At 42.0% G+C, this 20181-nt stretch overlaps 1 protein-coding gene across 2 annotated transcripts in view; it reads left to right on the plus strand.

Moving 5' to 3' along the window:
• Positions 1-16045: 16045 nt before the first annotated feature.
• Positions 16046-20181, plus strand: part of PTCHD4 (patched domain containing 4) — a gene marked incomplete at both ends in the record, with an annotated part of 87971 nt that continues 83835 nt past the window's right edge. The window contains one exon of one of the 2 annotated variants that reach the window (XM_082048183.1): positions 16046-16645. In XM_082048183.1, the coding sequence (XP_081904309.1) occupies positions 16046-16645 (600 nt within the window). The remainder of the gene's footprint in view (positions 16646-20181) is intronic. The other variant, XM_082048184.1, reaches the window with a different exon arrangement.

The following is a 20181-nucleotide window of genomic DNA, read 5'->3' on the forward strand; positions in this document are numbered from 1 at the left end:
ATTTGCTAAGGTAACAAGAGGGGCAACTCTTATGGGTCTCTGGAGTTACCAGTTCCTGTAAAAAATACATCTTTAAGATATTGAGAACCTGTCTCTGTAGTTTCTTCCAGGAAGCATATATTTCTCAAGGTGTTATAAGACTGTAAACAGTGGCTTTTCATTGGATCCACAATTTAATAAGTGCATTCAAAGATTTTGTTGTTGTTGTTTGGCAATTGAAACAGTACAAAACACTATGGCAGAATGAGTGTAATTTTCATGTTGCATTGGGTTGGTTTGGTCTGTAACATCTGGCTGATCTTAGAATCTTTTACCTTCTTGAAGAAGTAAATTGAAGCTTATTAAATCCTGGGGTTTGTTTACATTACATTTTAAAATTGTATTACTGGTCACATGCTTAGGGGGATAATGTCCGATAAAGTGAATGGTATTACAAGGTCATTCTCTTACTTTATTTCCAGGCACAGTAAAAGGATTTTTAACATCCACTGAGAGGCTGTGATTCTGTGGTGTCATCTTGTCCCATGCTCTTCATGCAAGTAGCAAGTCCTGCTCCAGTGCAAAGAAGGAATAGGCCTCCTGTCTATCCAGTTGCCAGCACTTTTCACACCAGCACCCATTCTTCCTTACCAGGTGCCTGAGATGGTCCATCTCATGAGCCTTGATGCAATCCCATCACCTGTGTGTTCAAAGACCTGCCCTACCTTGCTCTGAACCTTCAGAAGTGTAAGGCTGGAAATACCCACGGAACTGTAAATTCAATCCCAAAATTTGCTTAAGAGATAATGTCAGTGCTATGCAGTGCTGTGACAGGATAATGGTCTCCTGACACAATAAAACTGCCAAAAAGAAGCCAAGCAGTTTATAGATAATAAATGCCAAGACGGAGGTAGATGTTTATTTACAGAGCATCACAAGCTATTATCCTGTCAGACCTTCCTGCTTCAATTTCTTTATTTCCATTATACTAAATGAATGAAGAACAGTGAGGAATGAGATATCCCGCAGGCCAATCACAATCCCCTTCAGCCCAACAACTCCAACAAGGCGTTAGCTCATGTCAACGTATGTCTTTATTGAGGAGCTGCATTGCTAGAGATCACTGACACATGAGCTTCAGACAAACAGAAATCCCTCTGTCTCTTCCAGGAAGTGTTTACCTGCCAACCATAAAGCTCTTGGTGCTTCTAAACCATCTTCAGTGAAGTGGGGCACATGTAGAGGAAACAAGGAGAAAATATTTATCACTGCATCACACTACTGGCACCTGGTATTAACTTGTCAGAGCTAAGCATTAAATGGGTCTTTAGAGGTCGTAGATGAGGGTTGTGGGCAGAGTCAAACAGATGTAAATTTTTGTAGGTACAGTGGCCATGAGAATGTAAAAGGCGATAACAGCTGCCTTCATTTATATCCACACTAGTAGTAGATGTAGGTTGAGTAAATTCAATATGATCTCTTATCTTGACATGTTTCCTCAGCTGAGCATTTTGCATTGTTCAGTCATATTTTTTTTGTTATTATTATTTAACTGTATGTATGTGTGTTATGGAATAGAATGGTAAGAATAATCTGATGCCCAAAAGAAATTTTGTGTGTTGCTTAACAGAAAAGGGAAGGGAAAAAGGAGCTGGTTGTGTTTTTTATTTGCTGTTGCAAAGCAAATTCAGAGCTGTAGTGGGAAAGATATCATGAACAAGCCATGCTGGTGTGGATCTGGAGAATGGATCTGAAAGACAGCAATTAGGAATGTCTGAAATGGGGTGAAAAGAGTGTTTCCAAAGGAAAATACACTGAGAATGAAAGGCCATCATGCGAGCAGAATGCTGTGGTGACATTTGGTCTCACAAACATTGTTTATTTTGTGTGCAGCTTTTCATGCACCAACTAAGTGAAGTCGAAAGGCCTCCAGAAAAAGCAGCATGACAAAGGAAAGTCCTGGCAGCTTTCCTATGCCTAGAATGCCAAGGGCATGGTATTAACCTTCAGAATTCTTGCTGGTCTTTTTCTCCTCCTTTGCTGGTTTTCCTGAGGCTGCTCCACCTTCTCTGGGGGAATGGCATTTCATTAACATTTTTTACTTTCCTTCTTTCTTTATGACTGAAGGGAAAACACTCAAGATAAAAACCCTCCACAGAGGAGTGTTCAGCTGAAGATGGGCCCTGGACAGCACCCTGGGTTTGACTCATGTTCTGCGTAGGAATGCCTGAACATCCAACAGTCAGCATGTGAAAAATGCACTTCCAGGGGGAAGATTGATCTGGGCACCAAGGGAAAGTGCCAGCCTGTCGTGATAAGGCTGTTTCAGGATTGTCTCATGGTGGAGAGGATGCAGCTCTTTGCATTTGCTCTGAATTGTAATTACATCTGTCATAGAATCATAGAATACCAAGTTGGAAGGGACCACAACGATCTTCTGGTCCAACCTTACTTGGCAAAAACAACCCTGCAGCCCTTTGCAGATTCATGTTGATTAACATCAATACAGAAGGGGGACAAACTTACTGAACTTACTGATTCCTGCCAAGCAGGAAGCTTCCCTGACCTTCCTTACTGGGTTTTTCTGCCCCACTGCACAGAATGATGTCTTTGGTAGGACCACCTGGATGAATGACGGTAGCTGACAATGCAAGTGACCTTCATAGTCTCTAAGAGTACATTCATCTTACCTGAGTTCAGCCATCTGAAGGTTAGGTGTCTGGTCTGAACTAACCATCAAGGAGCCATCAATAGTCCCTGGAGACAGACAGTCATGTCCAAAGGCTATTTCATCCCCACCTAGCAAAAGCTCTAAGACAAATCTAAGATGAATCTCCCAGTGAAGACGTCTTTTTGATTATTATTAAGGGACCTACCTAAATATATGAGACTAGGCACATAATTTTTAAACAGCTAATGTTAGGTGAGTTGTAACCTGTCCCATAAATGAATTTCATTACTTTTTATTGCATATTATTTTAATATTGCAATACAAAATACACTGTGTAAACTGAAATCACAGGAAAAATGGATAGATAATGAAATGCTAAAAATCAATTATATCAGATGAAATGATGAGATTTTCAATTATGTTTTTATTTTACTAATAAGTTTCCTTAACATTTAATTTTAAGTTCTGACACCTCCGTTAATCTACTTAGAATAAGCTAGAACTGAAATATATCACTACTGCCATTTATATAAATCATTTAGATTAAAACAATTTCAAGCAGTTCAAGGTTCTTAGCAAAGTTATAAAAATGTGAAACCATTTAACCTGTGAAAAGCACTGAGCAAGTAGCAGGAAATGGAATTTGTTAAAGAGCTAAATTAATGCTGATGCCACTAGACTTTGTCTCAGTGTGGAATATTTTCTGTTTATACCACTGATACAGTCAACTTGCTTAGCTGCTGACATGTCCAAAGTAAAGATATCAACTGGGAATCAAAGAAGTGAGAAAATTCTTTATGCCCAATTGGAAGAATGACTTCTCCTATTTTAAAGCTATGGTGAAGTCTTGCGGAGTTCTGAAGCAATCTGTTCAATTTATTTGTACAGATCATTATTTAACTTCATCCTAGATGCAAAACATGTCGTTAAAAGCTCTCCAACCCTGCTTATGCATCTAGGACATTTAAGATCATTTTATTTAACTAATAAAAATGATTTTTTAAAACTTTGGTTTTGTACTGTAATTAAATTCCTGGAGCCATGTGAAAGCTATTTGGCACTTTACTATGTGGGGGGAGGGGAATTTAATTACGTCTTTAGAAAATAAGAAATTTGTCATTCACACTTTTTCAGCAAAACAGAAATGAAAAAATAAAGAACATAATTGAGGTTATTCTGGGTTATTCTGTGTGTTTTCTTCTGTAAATACATATAGATAGACAATATCCAAGATTTGCAAAAGCGTGTCTTGGATTTTTCTGATAACTAAAGATGAACACAAGAACATTAATATTATAAATAGTTTGGGGTTCTTTTTCTTGCTCTTCTTGCTTTAGGAAAAAAAATAAAAGTATAATCTACTACAATCTGGGTTTTTATTTCTTTAATTTGCAAGAAGGATGAGATTGGAGAAATATGATCGGCTCCACAGCTGATGAGCTTTGCACCCATACTCCTCCATCAAAAGAAACTTCAAACGGACTACTGGGAAACTCATAGCAGACTCATAAAAGCTTTCAGTGCTGAAGGTTAGACCATGTTTGTGGGCATTCAGTGCTAGTGCATATCTGTTCTCTGTTTTGGTGCAATATCCACTAACCTGCTTACTGAAGTTTATTACGTTATCATAATTAGCAAGGTCATGCAAAACACATTAATTCTTCTTTCTTTTACACCTGATTTCCATATATTTGAAAAAGACCATCATGTCCCCTTTGTTCTTTGCATATGCATACTTCAAGGAATATTCTTCTTAAAGGGAGCAGTACTGTATCAAGAGGAAAGTAAGTGGGTAAAGCATGAAAAACTCAGAAGTTTGCAGAGGCAAGAAGGTTTAGGATTAGGGTGAAATCTCATAAATACTTGGGAAGGGAAAGTAGTGTGATATCCTATGCTGTCCTCAGAGTATCACATCATATTCAATAAGTTGGTCCTAATACACAAAGCACTTTGTGATCTTGGCATGACATTTCTCAAACACAACCTAATTTTCTCCTGTTGGCAGGATGAAGCCATTCACAGCAGAGGACAATCAGGTCAGCTTATAGCAGAGCCATGTGCAATTAGTTTACTGAAATTCTGCTTCATGCTCCCTCACCATGGGACAGTATGTCACTGGAATCAGCTCAGCAAAGGTAAAAGAGTTGCCTAATGAGCTTCATAGTGACTGGCATTTCAGCTGGACAACTTGACTTCACAGGAGATAGAGACAGAAATATTTTAAAAGAGAGAAATTTGCTTTTGAAAAGGTTTGTTTATTTTTTTACTGCAATTTGATTGAAAGCTATTGATATCAAACGATGAGTTTTCTGTTGTAGTAAGTTACTCATGCGATCATTTTCATGCTGATGATGACAGAATCTTGAAGTCAAAGCCAATAATTAAATTCAGCAAAGAACATCAGAGGAAAAATATTGACTCAAGCACCAATTAAGGGCTTGTTGAGGTACAGTATTTCATGCATTGCAGTGGACCCTGCTTGTAGTGAAGTCAATTTGATGCATTGTGGCTGTGGCTGTTTGTTGGGTAAATGGTGTTACAGGAGTGGGCACTGATACCTGAAACTTCTTATACAGACATGAATTTGCAAGGGATAAATGAAGAGGGCACTATTGTAATGAGAAAGATTTCCGCAACTTGAGGAAATCATGGAGACAGTGATTTATGTTGCCTTTAGGGTGGGAGAGGAGTGGCAGTCACATTAGATAAACACCTGACTTATCTTGTCTCCTTATGGTTTCTAATGTATAAGCAATGGAAACGATCTTTCAACAAACGAAGCAGAGGTCACCTTTTTTGGTCAATAGGTATAAATTTAAACTCAGAGTAGACTGGCTATCATGAAGCACAACTGAGATAAGATCTTTCAAACAGTGTCTGGTCCTTAGGCTGTGTCCTCAGAAAACACACATCTTGCTTGAGGATCCAGTCTAAGAAAATGTTAATAAGTATGACACATAGCAGAGTCCGTTCCCTCATGAGATGACCTAAACCTCCAAGGATTTCCCTTCTCCTGGCCAGGAAAGTACCAGCCTCTTGCAACAGAGGATATGAGCTGAGAAGAAGGACTCTGTCCTTGTGTACAACTGGTCCTAAAAAAACTTGAGGCCTTTGGTGAGGGCTAGGATCCACCAAAGCCAGAAGAACCTGGTTAAAATAGACTGTTGATAGCCACTAAATGCATATGCAGAAATAAGAAGGAGAGGGGCAAGTGTTTGTGTAGCAGAATGGGCTGGGACTGAAATGACCATTAAATTTTCCATGAATAGGTGCAGTTCATGTCAGGTTGTAATTGCCTATCAGTCTTCTCCCTATTCTAGCTCTCTGAACTCATTCTCATATTTCAAAACTACCATTATTTTTTCTGTAGCTGCCACCTCTCTCCTTTCCTCTGTATTCCTCATCTCCCATAGAAGATGTCTGAAATTGTATCCCTGCTTTTGACAGAGCTACTCAACAAAATCACAAAAAACTCGAGAGGTTATGAATCAAAACACAGGAAAAAATGCAGGCTGAGGCAACTTTCATGCCCCAAGAGTTCCTAGAAAAGCATTTTCTAAAATAACAGAATCCTGGGGATGTTCCAAAGAGTGAGAAACCTGCTGATGTGTGTCAATAATAACAAATGATGAATGAGATCTCCTGGGAAAGCCAGTGTAACATCAATAACAGAACTGATACAGGTAGAAAAGGCAAAATTAGTACAGAATTAATATTTTTTTTTAATATATAAGTAATCGGGAATATAATTAATACTACCCACCAAAATTCTACAGAAAATCTATCTCCTAAAACAAAAGCAATTTAAACACTTGATGATTTTCCAAAGCTGGCTAATTAAGGTAACAACAAAGATGTAATCTACTTAGACTTCTGTATGTTGTTTGACTTTTTGTTGCATAACATTTTGATTTAAAAATTAGTTCCACATAATATCAATAAGGCAAAAGTTAAGGAGATTAAGAACAGGCTAATTCACAAACCTCCACAAGGGTTTGTCAATGGGAAACCATTATGGGATGTTCTTAGTAGGGTTCTGCATAGACTGTTGCTAGGTCTGTTGCTATCCCATATTTCTGGAGTGAAGTTTGCAATCACCATTGGTAATATTTGCAGATAACACAAAGGCTGTCAGCGTGCTAAATAATGCAGAGAATGGAGCAACACTGCACAGCAATCCACATCCCTCAGAGAGGTGATCCCAGACAAGGTCATGTAGCCATCAACGAGGAGGAGGAGTGAGGAGAAGGATGCTCAGGGCTTAGCACGTCAATCACTCAAGGTGAGCAGTGATGTGTCAAGACAGGGACTGCAACCTCTGTGGATAGCCAGCTAGCAAATAGGGCAAGAAGGTGAGTCTTTGCTGAAGGACATGCTTTTTCCCTTTCACTGCTACCCCAATGTTTGCATTTGATTTTTTTTAATGTGTGTTTGCATTGGGAGGGATCCAGTTTGCCTTGGGTTGATGCTCTAAGCAACACCTGTATTTTTGTCTCCTATTGGAGCAGTCTCACTGTAAGTATCCAACTTCCCAGGCAAGTAGTGATGACAGACACCTTGAAGGGCTTGAAAGGAAGATCTGCTTTATCTAAATTAGATTATTAAATTTAGGCAGGCAAGATCTCTCCTCAGATGCCTTCAGAACACCCTGCCTGTCCCCATTGGCCACATAGGGATTTTCAGCTCTTCTTTTGGGAGGAACTTGACACCAAGTCAGGTAAACTGGATAACGTTGCCTGTGAAGCTACTTGACCTATATAAATCTATATTGTCTCTACTGATAGGGGAATGTGTCTTGTTTACTCACAAGTCTTGGCTAAGCAGCCTGTCTTGTTAATCCCATGAAATTAGGCCAATGCAACAAAAAGCTGATGCCATACATGAGAATCACCTTTGCATACATTGTGTCAAAAGTTAAGAGCGTACAGAGCTCTCTTTAAGGCCAAGATATGTCCTGAATCAAATTCATGCTTTGCCAGGAGTTTGGGGCATGAAAATTAAATTTTCAGCTGGTGTAAACTGGGACAAAATCACTGAGTTCCTGGTTTTATGGAGAAGTAATGTTCCTTCCTTTTTCTAATGGTATGCTTCTCTTTTCTCTTCGCCTATCTCTCAGTTTCAGTCATTCATAATTTAGTCTTCTATTTTGCTATTTTATAGCCATCCCACAGGAGTAATGTGAAACATAATCAATCAGTATTTGTAAAGCACTCTGAGGCTATCAGGTGGAAGGAAATGTATAAATGCAAATTGTTACGATTGCTCTTACACTGCTGCCAAGGGACCTGCAAACAGAATCAGGCCCTCGTATATTCAGACATACACAGATTTAGTCGCATCTTGTGAAAGCAGCCAGAAGATAAAACCTGAGGAAATGTAGTAAAATGGAAGTTTAATAAAGTATAGGAAAAGATGGTTTGGGGATTGTTTTTGGGTTTAAGATTGAATATTTGTTCTTCCACAGAGTTTTACAGAGTTTTGCTTCTAGCACTGTCTACAATACCTACATTTAGAGTATAATTACTCTGGGTTGTCTATATTGATGGATATTGTCCACAATGTGGTGACCTACTCTTTCCGGGCTACTCTTATAGTCAATGCTACCTAATACAGCTTTTATGGTGCAATTCATGTGACTGTTATTAGACATCCACTTAGTGATAAGTAGATCTCACATGAAGAGAGAAATTATACCCAAGTGTTTCTCTTCATTGTCTATATGTAGTCTCGGGTAAACCCAGACAACTCAGATGTAGGCATCTATATTTGATTAGACAAATCCCATCCTATAATTACCTCTGTCAGTAGATTTAACTGTGCCAGGGAACATTCCCAAGCACTGGAATGCAATCATCTATATCCTACAGTTTTTAGAATGGTGCCTGGAATGATTTGGGCCCAAAACAATCAGCACTTTCCCTATGCATTCCTGAGAGTGGGTCAGGATCCAGCACCAGCCAGGGACCGTTCTGAGCTATCAGGTTGGATGCAACTACCCTGTTCCAGAGACTGGGAGACTTTAACGCTATAGACACAGCCAGGCTGTGCCAGCTGGATCCAGGGCTACAAAATGCGCCCTGGAGATACTTAGTATACTCATATAGTCATATCCACAGCTCAATGCCCATCACAACTGTGGCTGAGAACAGTCAGTCATTCACCAAAATAGACCTGATGATCCCAAGTTGAAAGAAGACTTACAGCCCTCCTGGATCTAAGCCATTTAGCATCCCATAGGAACAACATTGCAGAGTCAGGAACAGGACCAGACCCTCTCCAGACAGTGTTCAAATGCTTCCCACTCCTGCAGCCACCATCCCACTGGTTTGGGGTTTTTTGTTTGGTTGATTGGTTGGTTCTTTTTGTGGTTGTTTCTGTTGTTGTTGTTGTGTGGTTTTGTTGGTTTGTGGTTTTTTGTTGTTGTGGGGGTTTTTTGTTTGTTTGTTGTATTTTTTTTTAATTCTGCATTATTCTTTAAAAGACAAAAAGAAAGAAGCTGGACTGAGACATTTTGCATGGACTCATGACAATGTAGGTTTGCTCTTTGCTCTTCATGAAACATGTTCACTGGTTCCCTATTATAAATATACTAAGGCAATGCAGATTTTAGGAAAAATACAGTACTTTATCTTGAGACTCTTTTCCTAGGTAACAAATCCATTAGTTTTCATGCTCCTTTTTACTTCTTGTTTTAACCACCATGTCATTAAACAGCCAGCACCACCAGTAGGTGAGATTTATTGCATATCTCTTGATTTCATATCTGTCTAAAGAAATAAAGTCCTGAAGTTGACTACATTTTACTCCCTCCCATCAGTTTCTGTAGCAGCTTGTTTTACTGCATTCAGCCCTGTCCTCACAGGACTTGCAGCAAAGGACATCTCAGGCCACCTCCAGAAAGGCAGACTAAGGCTGACAGCAGAGGAAGCCTGCAATAATGAAGAAGCAGGAAGCCTCTTAGGAAGATGCTTTATGAAGGTGGTCTCTCCTACAATACCTATAGGATTGTCTTTCCATTCTGAGCACTCCTTTGTAAACAGAAAATAACACTGACCTATGGCAACACCCTTTGAATTAGGCTAAATAACAACACAACCCTCCATTCTCAATGAGAAGGTGAAATAATGCAAGGCAAGTATCCAAGATGTTGTCAGATCAAGGTCTGATACCATCTATTTTATTATTTGGATTCCTGTGCTTAAGAGTGTCTTTTCCATCTTCCTTGGGAACTGTAGAGTTAAGAATACATTGCAGTAGTTTGAAAACTACAGGATAGACATGGTCTTTGTATAAAGCCCTTAAGGAAGACACGAATAGCAGGTATAATTTACAGTTCCACATATCTCCACCTAGAGACAGGTTGTAGAAGACACCTTTGTTTTCAAAGTACTTTTCCAAATAGACAGGGACATATATAAAGACATATGGTGATGGAAGAAATGAATATTCATAACCATTTATGACAGCAGGAAGCACAGTAAGAAGCGCTGAAAAGATGAGGTTTAATTTTTGCTGAAGTGATAAGGAGAAGCACATGTGGGAGTGTATTTATTTGATATTTTTGCTCATCTGAGGTAGCTTCCTCAGTCATTTCCATTTTTTCCAGCTGAATTAATATTTTCTTTCTAACAAAAGAAATCAAAACCAAAACTTAACCTCCCCACCTACACAAAACATATTACTTAACTGCCTGCTGCTCCCAGCTATCTTTGCAAGCTGTCTTCTTTCAGTATTTTAATTTTTCAGTCTTCTCAAGAAATACAATACATTAACATTATGCATTTTATGATTCTCTTACTTGTCACAGATGTCACAGCTCTTTGCTAGCACTGGAGGCTTTTGTCAGGTAGCAGTGTGAATTAGCTGTAGTTGCTTAGAAAACGACAAGGATATCTTTACAATCAAAAACCCAACCTAAACAGGAGCATAATCTGCTTATTTCTTTCTAGGAAATTTCTAAGAAAACTTCCAATTTTTTGTGAAAAACTGAAATTTAAAAGATTTGGAGAATTACTCAGGAAAGAAAAAACAAAACAAAACAAATATTTTTAAAAGTATTTTTAACCTGTTTCCAAAAGCTTGGTCTTTGAATTTGCATTTTTTTGCTTTTCAAAACTGAAACAATTTGCCGGTTATAGGAAAAAAAAATCCCATAAATGTAGAAAAAAAACACAGTGGTTTTTTGTCTGATATTTTTCAAAATCTGTTTTCCTTATTTGAAAATATTGACCCATTTTATTCAATGAAGGTTAACCCTTTGAAAATCCTGGCTTGACGGTCTTTACTTATGTGAGTAGCATTTTAGCAATTTCACCAACCGCCCTGTAGCTACTTCAGTGAATAACACCTAACTGTGGTTAAAACTTTTAATAATAAAGCAGAATATTTGAAAATATATCAATACATAAAGGATCCAATACTTGCTTCCTCCCATGTAAGAGTTTCTCTTTAGCACCTGTTGCTTTTGTTATTATTACTACAGCCTGTGTCTTTACTAACAGCCTGACCATCCCTGCTTTTCACCCATCTCAGGTGTTTCTGGTTAAAATCTCCAAAGTCTCTGAGTGAAGGTTTCTGGTGATACAGGACCTGTCTTACTCCCTAAAAGGCACGAAAGACCTCGGTGTTTCATACCTTCCATTTCTGCAGCTGGCAGGGTTTTCTCAACTTTTTTCAAAACCACCAGAGAGCACAAAAACAAAACAGCAAATTCAATTACGGTAACCACAATTATTTTATTCTTCCCCCCTTGAAGGGTCACCCCATCTCTTATGTCATTTCTCCAGTGCCCTCATCCCCCAATATTGTGCACAGACCTCCTCTGTCTCTCCCTTTCCATCCCTGCCCTCCCTGCCTGGCTCCTGCACAGCACTGGCCCTATAGCTCAAGGAACTTGAGAACTGAAATAAGAATTGGTAAGAAGTGATTTTTTTCTTAAATTCACATTTTTAAACTAAACTCTGTATCATACTAGAGTTCTTCTTTCCCATTTTAAGGTAGAAAATCATATCAGTGTATGAACATGAACCACAGTCTGAAACCTGTTTGATTTACTCTTATATACACAGACTCTGTGGCTATTCTAAATTATTCCTCTGATTTTTCACTATTTAATGTCTTTTTGTACCATTAGTTTTTACTAGATCCACCCAGGTATTAAACCATAACAACTTAAAAATCACTATGTCAATAGGACTGTTTGCAGCTTTACTTGTTTGTGAATCAACTATGACAATCTGGCTCTCAGGCACCCCACTCTGCCTTCTTCAGTACTGAATCAGTGCCCCTGTGTGAACCACTTGAGTCCATTGATAATTCTTATCTAAACTATTGACAGGTTTACTGTGTCTCCAGCCTTCTGAACAGAACATAGTTCCCCAGTGCAGCCACATCAGAGTAACAGAGGGACTATTGGGACTATTCCCTCCCTGCTTTAGGATATCTCTGCAAGTAAACGTGTATTGCTTTGAGTTTTTGCTATGTATGTCTACCATGTCACCTTACCTTGTGCTGTAATCCTGGGGTTTTTTTGTTGTTTTGTTTTTTTCATGCAGTATTATTTGTTCCTAAAGATGCCTCCTTTCTGACAGTAGGGAACTCCAGCTATTTTCCCCAGATACCGTTGCATTCTTTCCAAGCTGAATCTTGTTTCAAAGATTTCTGGGTGTTTTGAATCACTCTGTGGTTTGTTACTTCTCTGGGCTCCAGAATCCATAAACTATCATTCAGTTCCCCCAGCAACATCCCTGACATGTCAGTTATTCCCCTTTGAAGAGGATTCATTGGATGACACCAGAGAGTATACACATATCAGCATAACCCAACACCACTCTCAGGAAAGGTGTTGATGCCCTGCTTGTTTCTGAGATGTACTCCAAACTGACTTTTTAGATCCTCCATGGATTTTGCCATTTGAGATGACTAACATAATGCATTGATCACTTCAACACCCACATTACCCGTAGGGGCACTAATGCCAGATCACACTTTCATAGAATCATAGAATCATAGAATCATAGAATCATAGAATCATAGAATCATAGAGTCACAGAATCATAGAATCATTGAATCATTGAACCACAGAATAGTTTGGGTTGGAAGGGACCTTCATAGCTCATCTAGTCCAACCTTCTGCAATGGGCACGGACATTTTCAACCAGATCAGCTTGCTCAGAGCCCCGTCCAGCCTGGCCTGGGATGTCTCCAGGGATGGGGCATCCACCACCTCTCTGGGAAACCTGGGCCAGTGTTTCACCACCCTCAGTGTAAAAAATCTCTTCCTCATGTCTGGTCTGAATCTTCTCTCCTTTAGTTTAAAACCATCACCCCTTGTCCTGTCATAACACTCCGTTCTAAAAAGTCTGTCCCCATCTTTCTTATTCTTTGCTATTGTGTACTCCAATGGACAGGCAAGACCAGCTCCCAGTGCCCTTTGGCAATATTACTTTATTTTCCTGCTCAGAGAGGAACCAGCGTGTGCTCACTCACACCTTTCTTTGTACATATTTCTTTGCCCTCTCTTTGCACAGCCTGTGATTCAGCAGTGCCGTGTCTGAACGCTCCACTGCAGCATCCTGGCAGAGAGAAGTTGTCCAAGACCCGGAGAAGCTGCAGACAAAAAAACATCCTTTGCCATATCTTATTTAGGCACTAGAGGGACCTGCTCTTCCTAGGGTGGTCCAGACTGCTTGTGCTGGGTTCTTGAACTCTTCCTGTGGTCAACAGGAAGATCTGGCCAACCTCCTGAGCAATGATCAGCTCTCTGGAGGGCTTACTGGGCAAGGTCACGGTAACCAAGAAAAGCAATCGCAGCTTTCTCCCTGACAGACCAGGTACCAGCACTATATAAGCCCCAGAGGCAATGGATACCAAGGACCTAGAGGCTCCAGGCAGAGACTCTGCAGCCTGTGCTGAAGCCCACAGTGCTAAGATATCTTTGCCAGTAGCACCTATCACTTAGATATGGTGATATATTCTGTCAAAGGCTATTATAAGCCTGCACGTGTACAAATGAGGAATCAGGTTCTGACTTCCCGCTCAAGGTCTTGCTTATGTGTGTAAGTACAAAGGCTCAAAGCCTTTGCATTTAGACTTTATTCACTGGGAGCACTCAACCATCAGCATAAGTGTGTCATAAAATAGACAAAGAGCTGTAATTTGTACCAATGGAGCCCAGCATTTCCTGGGGTGGTTGAGGCAGATTTCCATCATGAGCAATAGTTTAAGGTGAGCAAACAGGAAGCTGATAGTGTGTTTTCTACAGAATTTCCCACCTTCAACCTCTCCTTGTGGCCTGTAAGAACTCCAGCCCACATTTGCAAGTGACTCCAGATCAGCAGTATTTAGGCCACTAAAAAACAGCCTGAATTTAAAAGGCATGATGTGCTTACAGCACCCATTCAAATATCTAAAAATTAAGCCATTTTCACCAAGGCAGTTGTAAATCTCAGCCACAGATTTCAGTCAGATATGTTTCCAATCCAAAGCTCCTAGCCTCTCTGTTGCATCATTTGAGAGAAGTTCACATTTCTGCACTTTTTCAGGATCTCAAGCTCCCAATCTGTATTACTATCTCTAAGACCTAACACAAGTACTCCAAAACCCCCAAAGATGGGTTCCTTCTGTGTACGCCCTGTCCATGCACACAAAAAGGTGTGTGTGGGGGGGAGTGTCAGCATTAAAGGGATTGCTGAATAAGCTGTTTTTCTTCAAAGCACTCATGATTACTTGAAGCCAAGCATAGCCTGCTTCTTGTCTAGTCCTGGATCAGGCAGTCTGATAACTGACAGTCTTGAGCTCCTCAGTTTCTAGTCTCCCTCCTTCTGTTTCAGTAAGAGTTTATGATGGAAGAACCTTGCTCTCTCAGGCTTTGCACAACATCCTTGGTCCCGTCCCAAACTAAATCAATTTCTGGTTGACAAAACTAATGAAAATACAGCAGGAATCTGGTAGAGGGGGAGGCACTGAGCAGAAACCTGCATTTTTAGGCTTTTGGTTTTTAGTTACATTTTTGCATTTTAGGCTTATAAGTACAAAACTTCTGCAAAACAAGCCTGCCTTTTCTCCTGCTTTGTCTGCAAGTGGCTATTGGGTCTGCTAAGGCTGGATCTGCTGTCCCAAACAGTCCTGGCTGAATCTCCTGGTGGAGCAGATCTTGCTGCCTGGAGAGCTGGTGGGCAGCTCTCCTGCTGCAAAATGCATGCATTTCTCTGCTGCTCTCCTTTGGTCAGGGAAGCTGCAGAATTTTTCTCCTCTTATGTAATGGTCTGCTGGTGTCTTTGCTTGGAAAACCTCTTTTTTTTTATTATTATTTTTTTTTCCACTGGAGTGTCAGGACCCCTGTCCTGCCCCTCTTGGGTGGGACAGGGAGCTGCTGGACGGGGGGAAGAGGTGTCAGGCTGGCAGGTAGAAGAAGGGAGCAGCTCACTCTCTTTCTCCCCCCCGGCTTGGTCCAAGCCCTTCTCGTACTCACTCTCCCCCTTGTAGGAGCACAGAGCGGCTCCCCCTGGGCGACCTCGGGCTGTAAATAAGAGAAAGGAGAGAGGTGACAATTTTGGGCTAATTGCTTTGCCTGGAGTGGTGCGTGTGCCCCCCCCCCCCCCCCCCACCACCAAAACCCATAGCGCGGCTGGGGCAGGGCGGGATGCAGCAGCCGTGGGACCGGGGGGACAGAAAGCGGAGGTCGGAGGATGCTGCTGCTGTGAGAAAGCGCTTCCCAAAGTCTCCGGACACAGCTCTCCGTTCCTTCGGCAGCCGGCAGGGAGCGGGGGAGTCCAGAGTGGCCCCACGGCTGCGGCCGGGAGTGGGGGGGGGGGGCGAGGGAGGGGCACGATGGGGTCGGTGGGATGTTAAAATGCAGCATCATCCTCCCGCCCCGGCAAATTCCCCGCGTGTGTGTGTGTGTGTGTGTGTGTGTGTAAAGGGTGGAGGGAGGATAGCGAGCAGCGGCGCTTTGCAGGGAAGAGGAGCGGGGGGGCGGCTGCTGGCGTTGGCTGCACCGCCCCGGAGAAGCGGTGCCCGCCGCGGGGCTGCGCGGAGCGGCCGCGGGCGCCCAGCGGGCACTGCAGAGCCGGCAGCGCTCCCGGTGCAACGCCTGAGCCTCGCCGGAGAAAGGGGGGCACTCGGACGGGGGGAAGGCGGGAGTGAGGGGGGAGGAGAGAAAAGGTGTGGGGGGGAGAGAGAGAGAGAAAAAAAAAGGCAAGGACCCCCCCTTCTCCTCCCTCCTCTGCCCGGTCCCTTCCACCCCCGACACACACACACACACACACACACACCCCATTGATCAATATTTGGCTGTCTTGCTGCAACTTGCTGCAGTCTTTTAAAGGAGTAGTAGAGAGAGAGGGAGAGAGAAAGGGAAACTGACAGGAAGGGGTAAGGAGCTACACATGTCACATGTGCTTTCTAAGACGGCCAGGAGCATCTGCAGGCTGGATCTGGTGGAGGATGCTGCGGCAGGTGATACACAGAGGGCTCCAGTCGTTTTTCTACAAGCTGGGTTTATTCGTGAGCAGGCATCCGGTGTTTTTCCTGACTGTGCCCGCAGTCCTGACCATCATCTTCGGCTTCAGCCTGCTCAACCGCTTCCAGCCTGACACTGACCTGGAGAGCCTGGTAGCCCCCAGCCACAGCCTGGCCAAGATCGAGAGGAGCTTAGCCAGCAGCCTTTTCTCCCTCGATCAATCCAAAAGCCAGCTGTATTCGGACTTGCACACCCCGGGGAGGTATGGCAGGGTGATTCTCCTCTCCAAACCCGGAGGCAATATTTTGCATCAGGCTGATGTGATCCTGCAGATCCACCGAGCCGTGCTGGAAATGAAGGTGAACTACAAAGGCTATAATTATACTTTTTCCCATCTGTGTGTGTTGAGAAATCAGGATAAGAAATGCGTGCTGGATGATATTATTTCAGTGCTAGAGGATCTGAGGCAGGCTGCCCTCTCCAATAAGACAACAGCCAGGGTGCAAGTGAGCTATCCCAACACTAAATTGAAGGTATGCTCTTACTGCATGCTTTTGCCAATTAAAGAGGCAGCACTTCATTTCTTGTCCTAAACAGCAAAGAGAAATATAATCATATCTATCTCTATATATCTAAATGTATGTGATCTGGGATTTCCTCGGGAAGCAGTTGAAACTGGTGCCTTGCAATTGTTCTGTACGAGGAGGGAGGGTGGGGGGACTGTACACTAACGCACCGGGAGAAGCAGGGAGTGGAGAACAGCCTTGGGACTGGGAGACCTTGCAATGCCTGGAAGGGTTAATCCATCGGGGAAAAGGGACAAGAGGTCGGTGTGGGGTTGAGAGCTGGGTTTCGCTGTCACCTTTTCTACCTCCACTGCTGTGGTGGGATAATTTACCCTTAATATGGACAGAAAAGGCTTTCCTCAAATGCACAGTGAGCTCCTGTATCTCCCTGCCTCTGCGAGTGCCATAGGAGCAGTAGGAGGTTTGGGCCAGAAGTGATTTCAAGTGTCCTGCCTTCTTTTCTTTAGCTGCATACAAAGAAGGGGAAGGGAGGTGGAATTTTTTCTCTTTGTGTGAAAATAATTAACTCTGTGGCTGATGGATGGGCTGGAGTTTTGGGACAGATCTCATCAGCTAGAGGCTACCAGCAAAGGGGAAACAAGGTAAAAGGTGAAAGAAGTTTAAGTCCTTCTGATTGAAAGAATAAACAACTTAGTATAAATTATCTCAGGAATATTTCCTTGTCATACAGGCACCCTATCTGCTTTCCCTCTCACCTGGAGCAGTCCAGTTCATCAGCACTAACCTGCTATGAGCAAATAAGGTGCAAAGTTTGCAGGTGGCTGCTCAGAGAAGTTTCTGTGAATTACAGTATATCTCCATGCTCCCCCAGGCATTGCACCAGGGGCAGGATTTATTTAATAGAGTGTAGCAAACTCGCTAGCACACCAGTTACTCATGGCTCAGGTCATAAGGAAGAGGATATGGTCCTTTGGGGTTATCTGTCCCCCTTTTTTTCAAAGAGATCCTCAGGGATGAGGAAGGTAGTGCTTTCATAAGCACTTGCCAGATACTGAAATTATTGTTTGTTTCTTACTGTTCAATTTATCAGGAAAAAAAAAAAAAAAAAAAAGAAAAGAAAAAAAAAAAGTAAAGCCAGTTCATGCCCCAAAAACTGAAGCAGGGACATTGATTTTATCAGGGTTTTTTTTTTCTTCAGTAAAAGGGCCAGGACAGTTGGGATTTGGTTCCATTCCCCTAGATGTTACAGCAATAGCTTTGTGCAGAGTTGTGGCTGTTTGAGTTGCATGTGTGGAAACGAAAAGGTGTCCTTGCTGCTGCTGCTAAATCCTGAGCTCAAAGAGTTTTCAGAAACATGAGTTATTCTGGATTAAATATCCTTGAAAAAAAAATTATCTTTAAGTTCACAGTGAAGACAATCCTGCAATAGCAGAATTAAAGTGCTTTCTTTCCATTTTGCTTATTTTTAAAGTGAAGATCAAGCTAGTTTGGTGGAGAACACTGATAATCTAAATTAACATCATTATAAACCAGCTGTATGCAGAAACAGTCATTCTGCTCTCTCAATCCAGATTTTCTTGTGTAGAGGAACCTGAAGCAAGCTTGGCAAAACTAGGATGGGGTCACTTGCAATGTGTTTTCTTTCTAGGAGAGCACCTACAGCTCCTTCTTTTTTAAAGATAAAAGGAAAGGAAATTTATTGGAATAGAAGTGGTTGGTAGATAATTCACACAGAGAAAGACTTTCCCAAAGCATTGGTGTCTGACTCCAAATAGCGCCCCTACACCTCCAGCCAAGAAGTTGTTGTGTATCATCCTCAGGATAAAGGAATAAATGCCTTTAAGCATCTAGGTTTAAAGTCAGAGAGAGCAGGCAGATATCTACCCACTCCTCAGTGAAGGGAGGTAAAGCCACCAAAATTTGTGACTGCTCTTTAGAAAAAAGCTAACAATTGCAGCCCATTTCTATGAATAAGGGGAGTCCCTGGTGTTGCTGAGAAAAAAAAACACACTTCGCCATGTTTTTTCTTTTTCTGGTACAGTAAGGACTCTGTTGCAGGACCAGAGTCAGCCCTTAACCTGGGACCAGCTTTCAGCTATGGCATGTCTTCAGAGACTCACTTCCTCTGGTCTCTTTGGCTGCAGCTGCTGGGAATAAATTACTACTTTGTATAGGTTAATTCGTTAGGCGAGCCTCCTCTCTGTCATCTCTGTTGTCCCATCTACCAAACTACAAGCTTGGGAAGTTATGGGTGAACATCTCTTTTGCTACTTCAAGCCATAGCCAAAATATTGATTTAATCTAGGCTCCTAGGCTATTTACCAACCTCCCTCTCTCTGTACCTCTGAGGACAGGCCATAGAAGTCAGGGCTTGTGCTGCTTGTTTTGGGGTGTCTAGATGTGTTTAACCAGAAATGGAATAGTGGATCAGGCTCTGGATGTTCAGCAAAGGGAACAACCCCTGTGCTTGTAGCTATAAAGTTTTTAATATCTTTTTACTTGAGTCATGACGTGAAAGAGAAGTTGTGGATGGACCGTATGGGAATGCAAAACAGAGGGCTAAACCTACCTGCCCTTATTCAGTGTGGACCAGTGTTCATTACACTCATGGGTCCATATCCTTGGGAGCTTTGTCAGCTAAACTTTCCCCCACCAGGATCTGATAGTACACATTCACATTACTTGGTTAATACTGGTAGATTTTTCTCTGTCTTGTTCATTTAATAACGTCCTCAGATTGAACAAAATTCTTCTAAGAACAATACGGTGGGTTTACAAACTGTGAAGGTGTCCCAATTGTGTTAGCCTGCAGCTGGAATGGGTCAAGTGCCAACCTGTACTGGTTTGGGAACCACAATTACAATATTGAGCTGTTTCAACCTCCTGTCCTGCTCTATCTGGGAGCTGAGAAAACACCTCGTAGATTGTTTTTCTGATTTTGTTTTTTCTCTCAAGCCTTATGTGCACCTCTCACTTTGTCCCTCTTTCTATCTCCTGCTGGAGGCCAAATCGATTTGTTTCTCCCAGGTGAGGATGACTGGAAGCTGGCTCTGGGTGACCTCTTGCCAGGTCTCTCACGGGAGCTTTGTGGGAGCCATATGAGCAAGTTTCAGCAAACTTTTCTGGGTTAGAAACAGCTGTTATTGAGCTGCAAGATCTAATGAAACTGCTTAGTTTTTCTTAAGAAAATCTGTCTGTGAAGGGTTATGATTGGTTAACTGTTACTTGCTGTAGTGTCGAAAGACCTTATATTCTTGAACACATTTGGCTTCATTGTCTCCTGTGAATCGGGAACTCTTGGTCTCTCCATTCACCAGAGGAGCAGAGAGATGACACTTACATCCAGCATGCAGACTGCAGTGTGGTTTCAAACGACTGGGTTTAAAATCCACTCTGACAACACTGGAGTCATTGTAGGCAAGTTTACTCTTCTGAAAGGCCAGGTGAACCAGGTTGTACAAAGCTGTCTCCTCCCATTGCTTTGGGAACACTCTCTAGCCCGTTCACAGTCACTGCTACGCTACGCTGCAGTCTGCAGCCCA

This window comes from Streptopelia decaocto (genome assembly GCF_964273445.1).
Source record: "Streptopelia decaocto genome assembly, chromosome: 3".
Classification (NCBI taxonomy): domain Eukaryota; kingdom Metazoa; phylum Chordata; class Aves; order Columbiformes; family Columbidae; genus Streptopelia; species Streptopelia decaocto.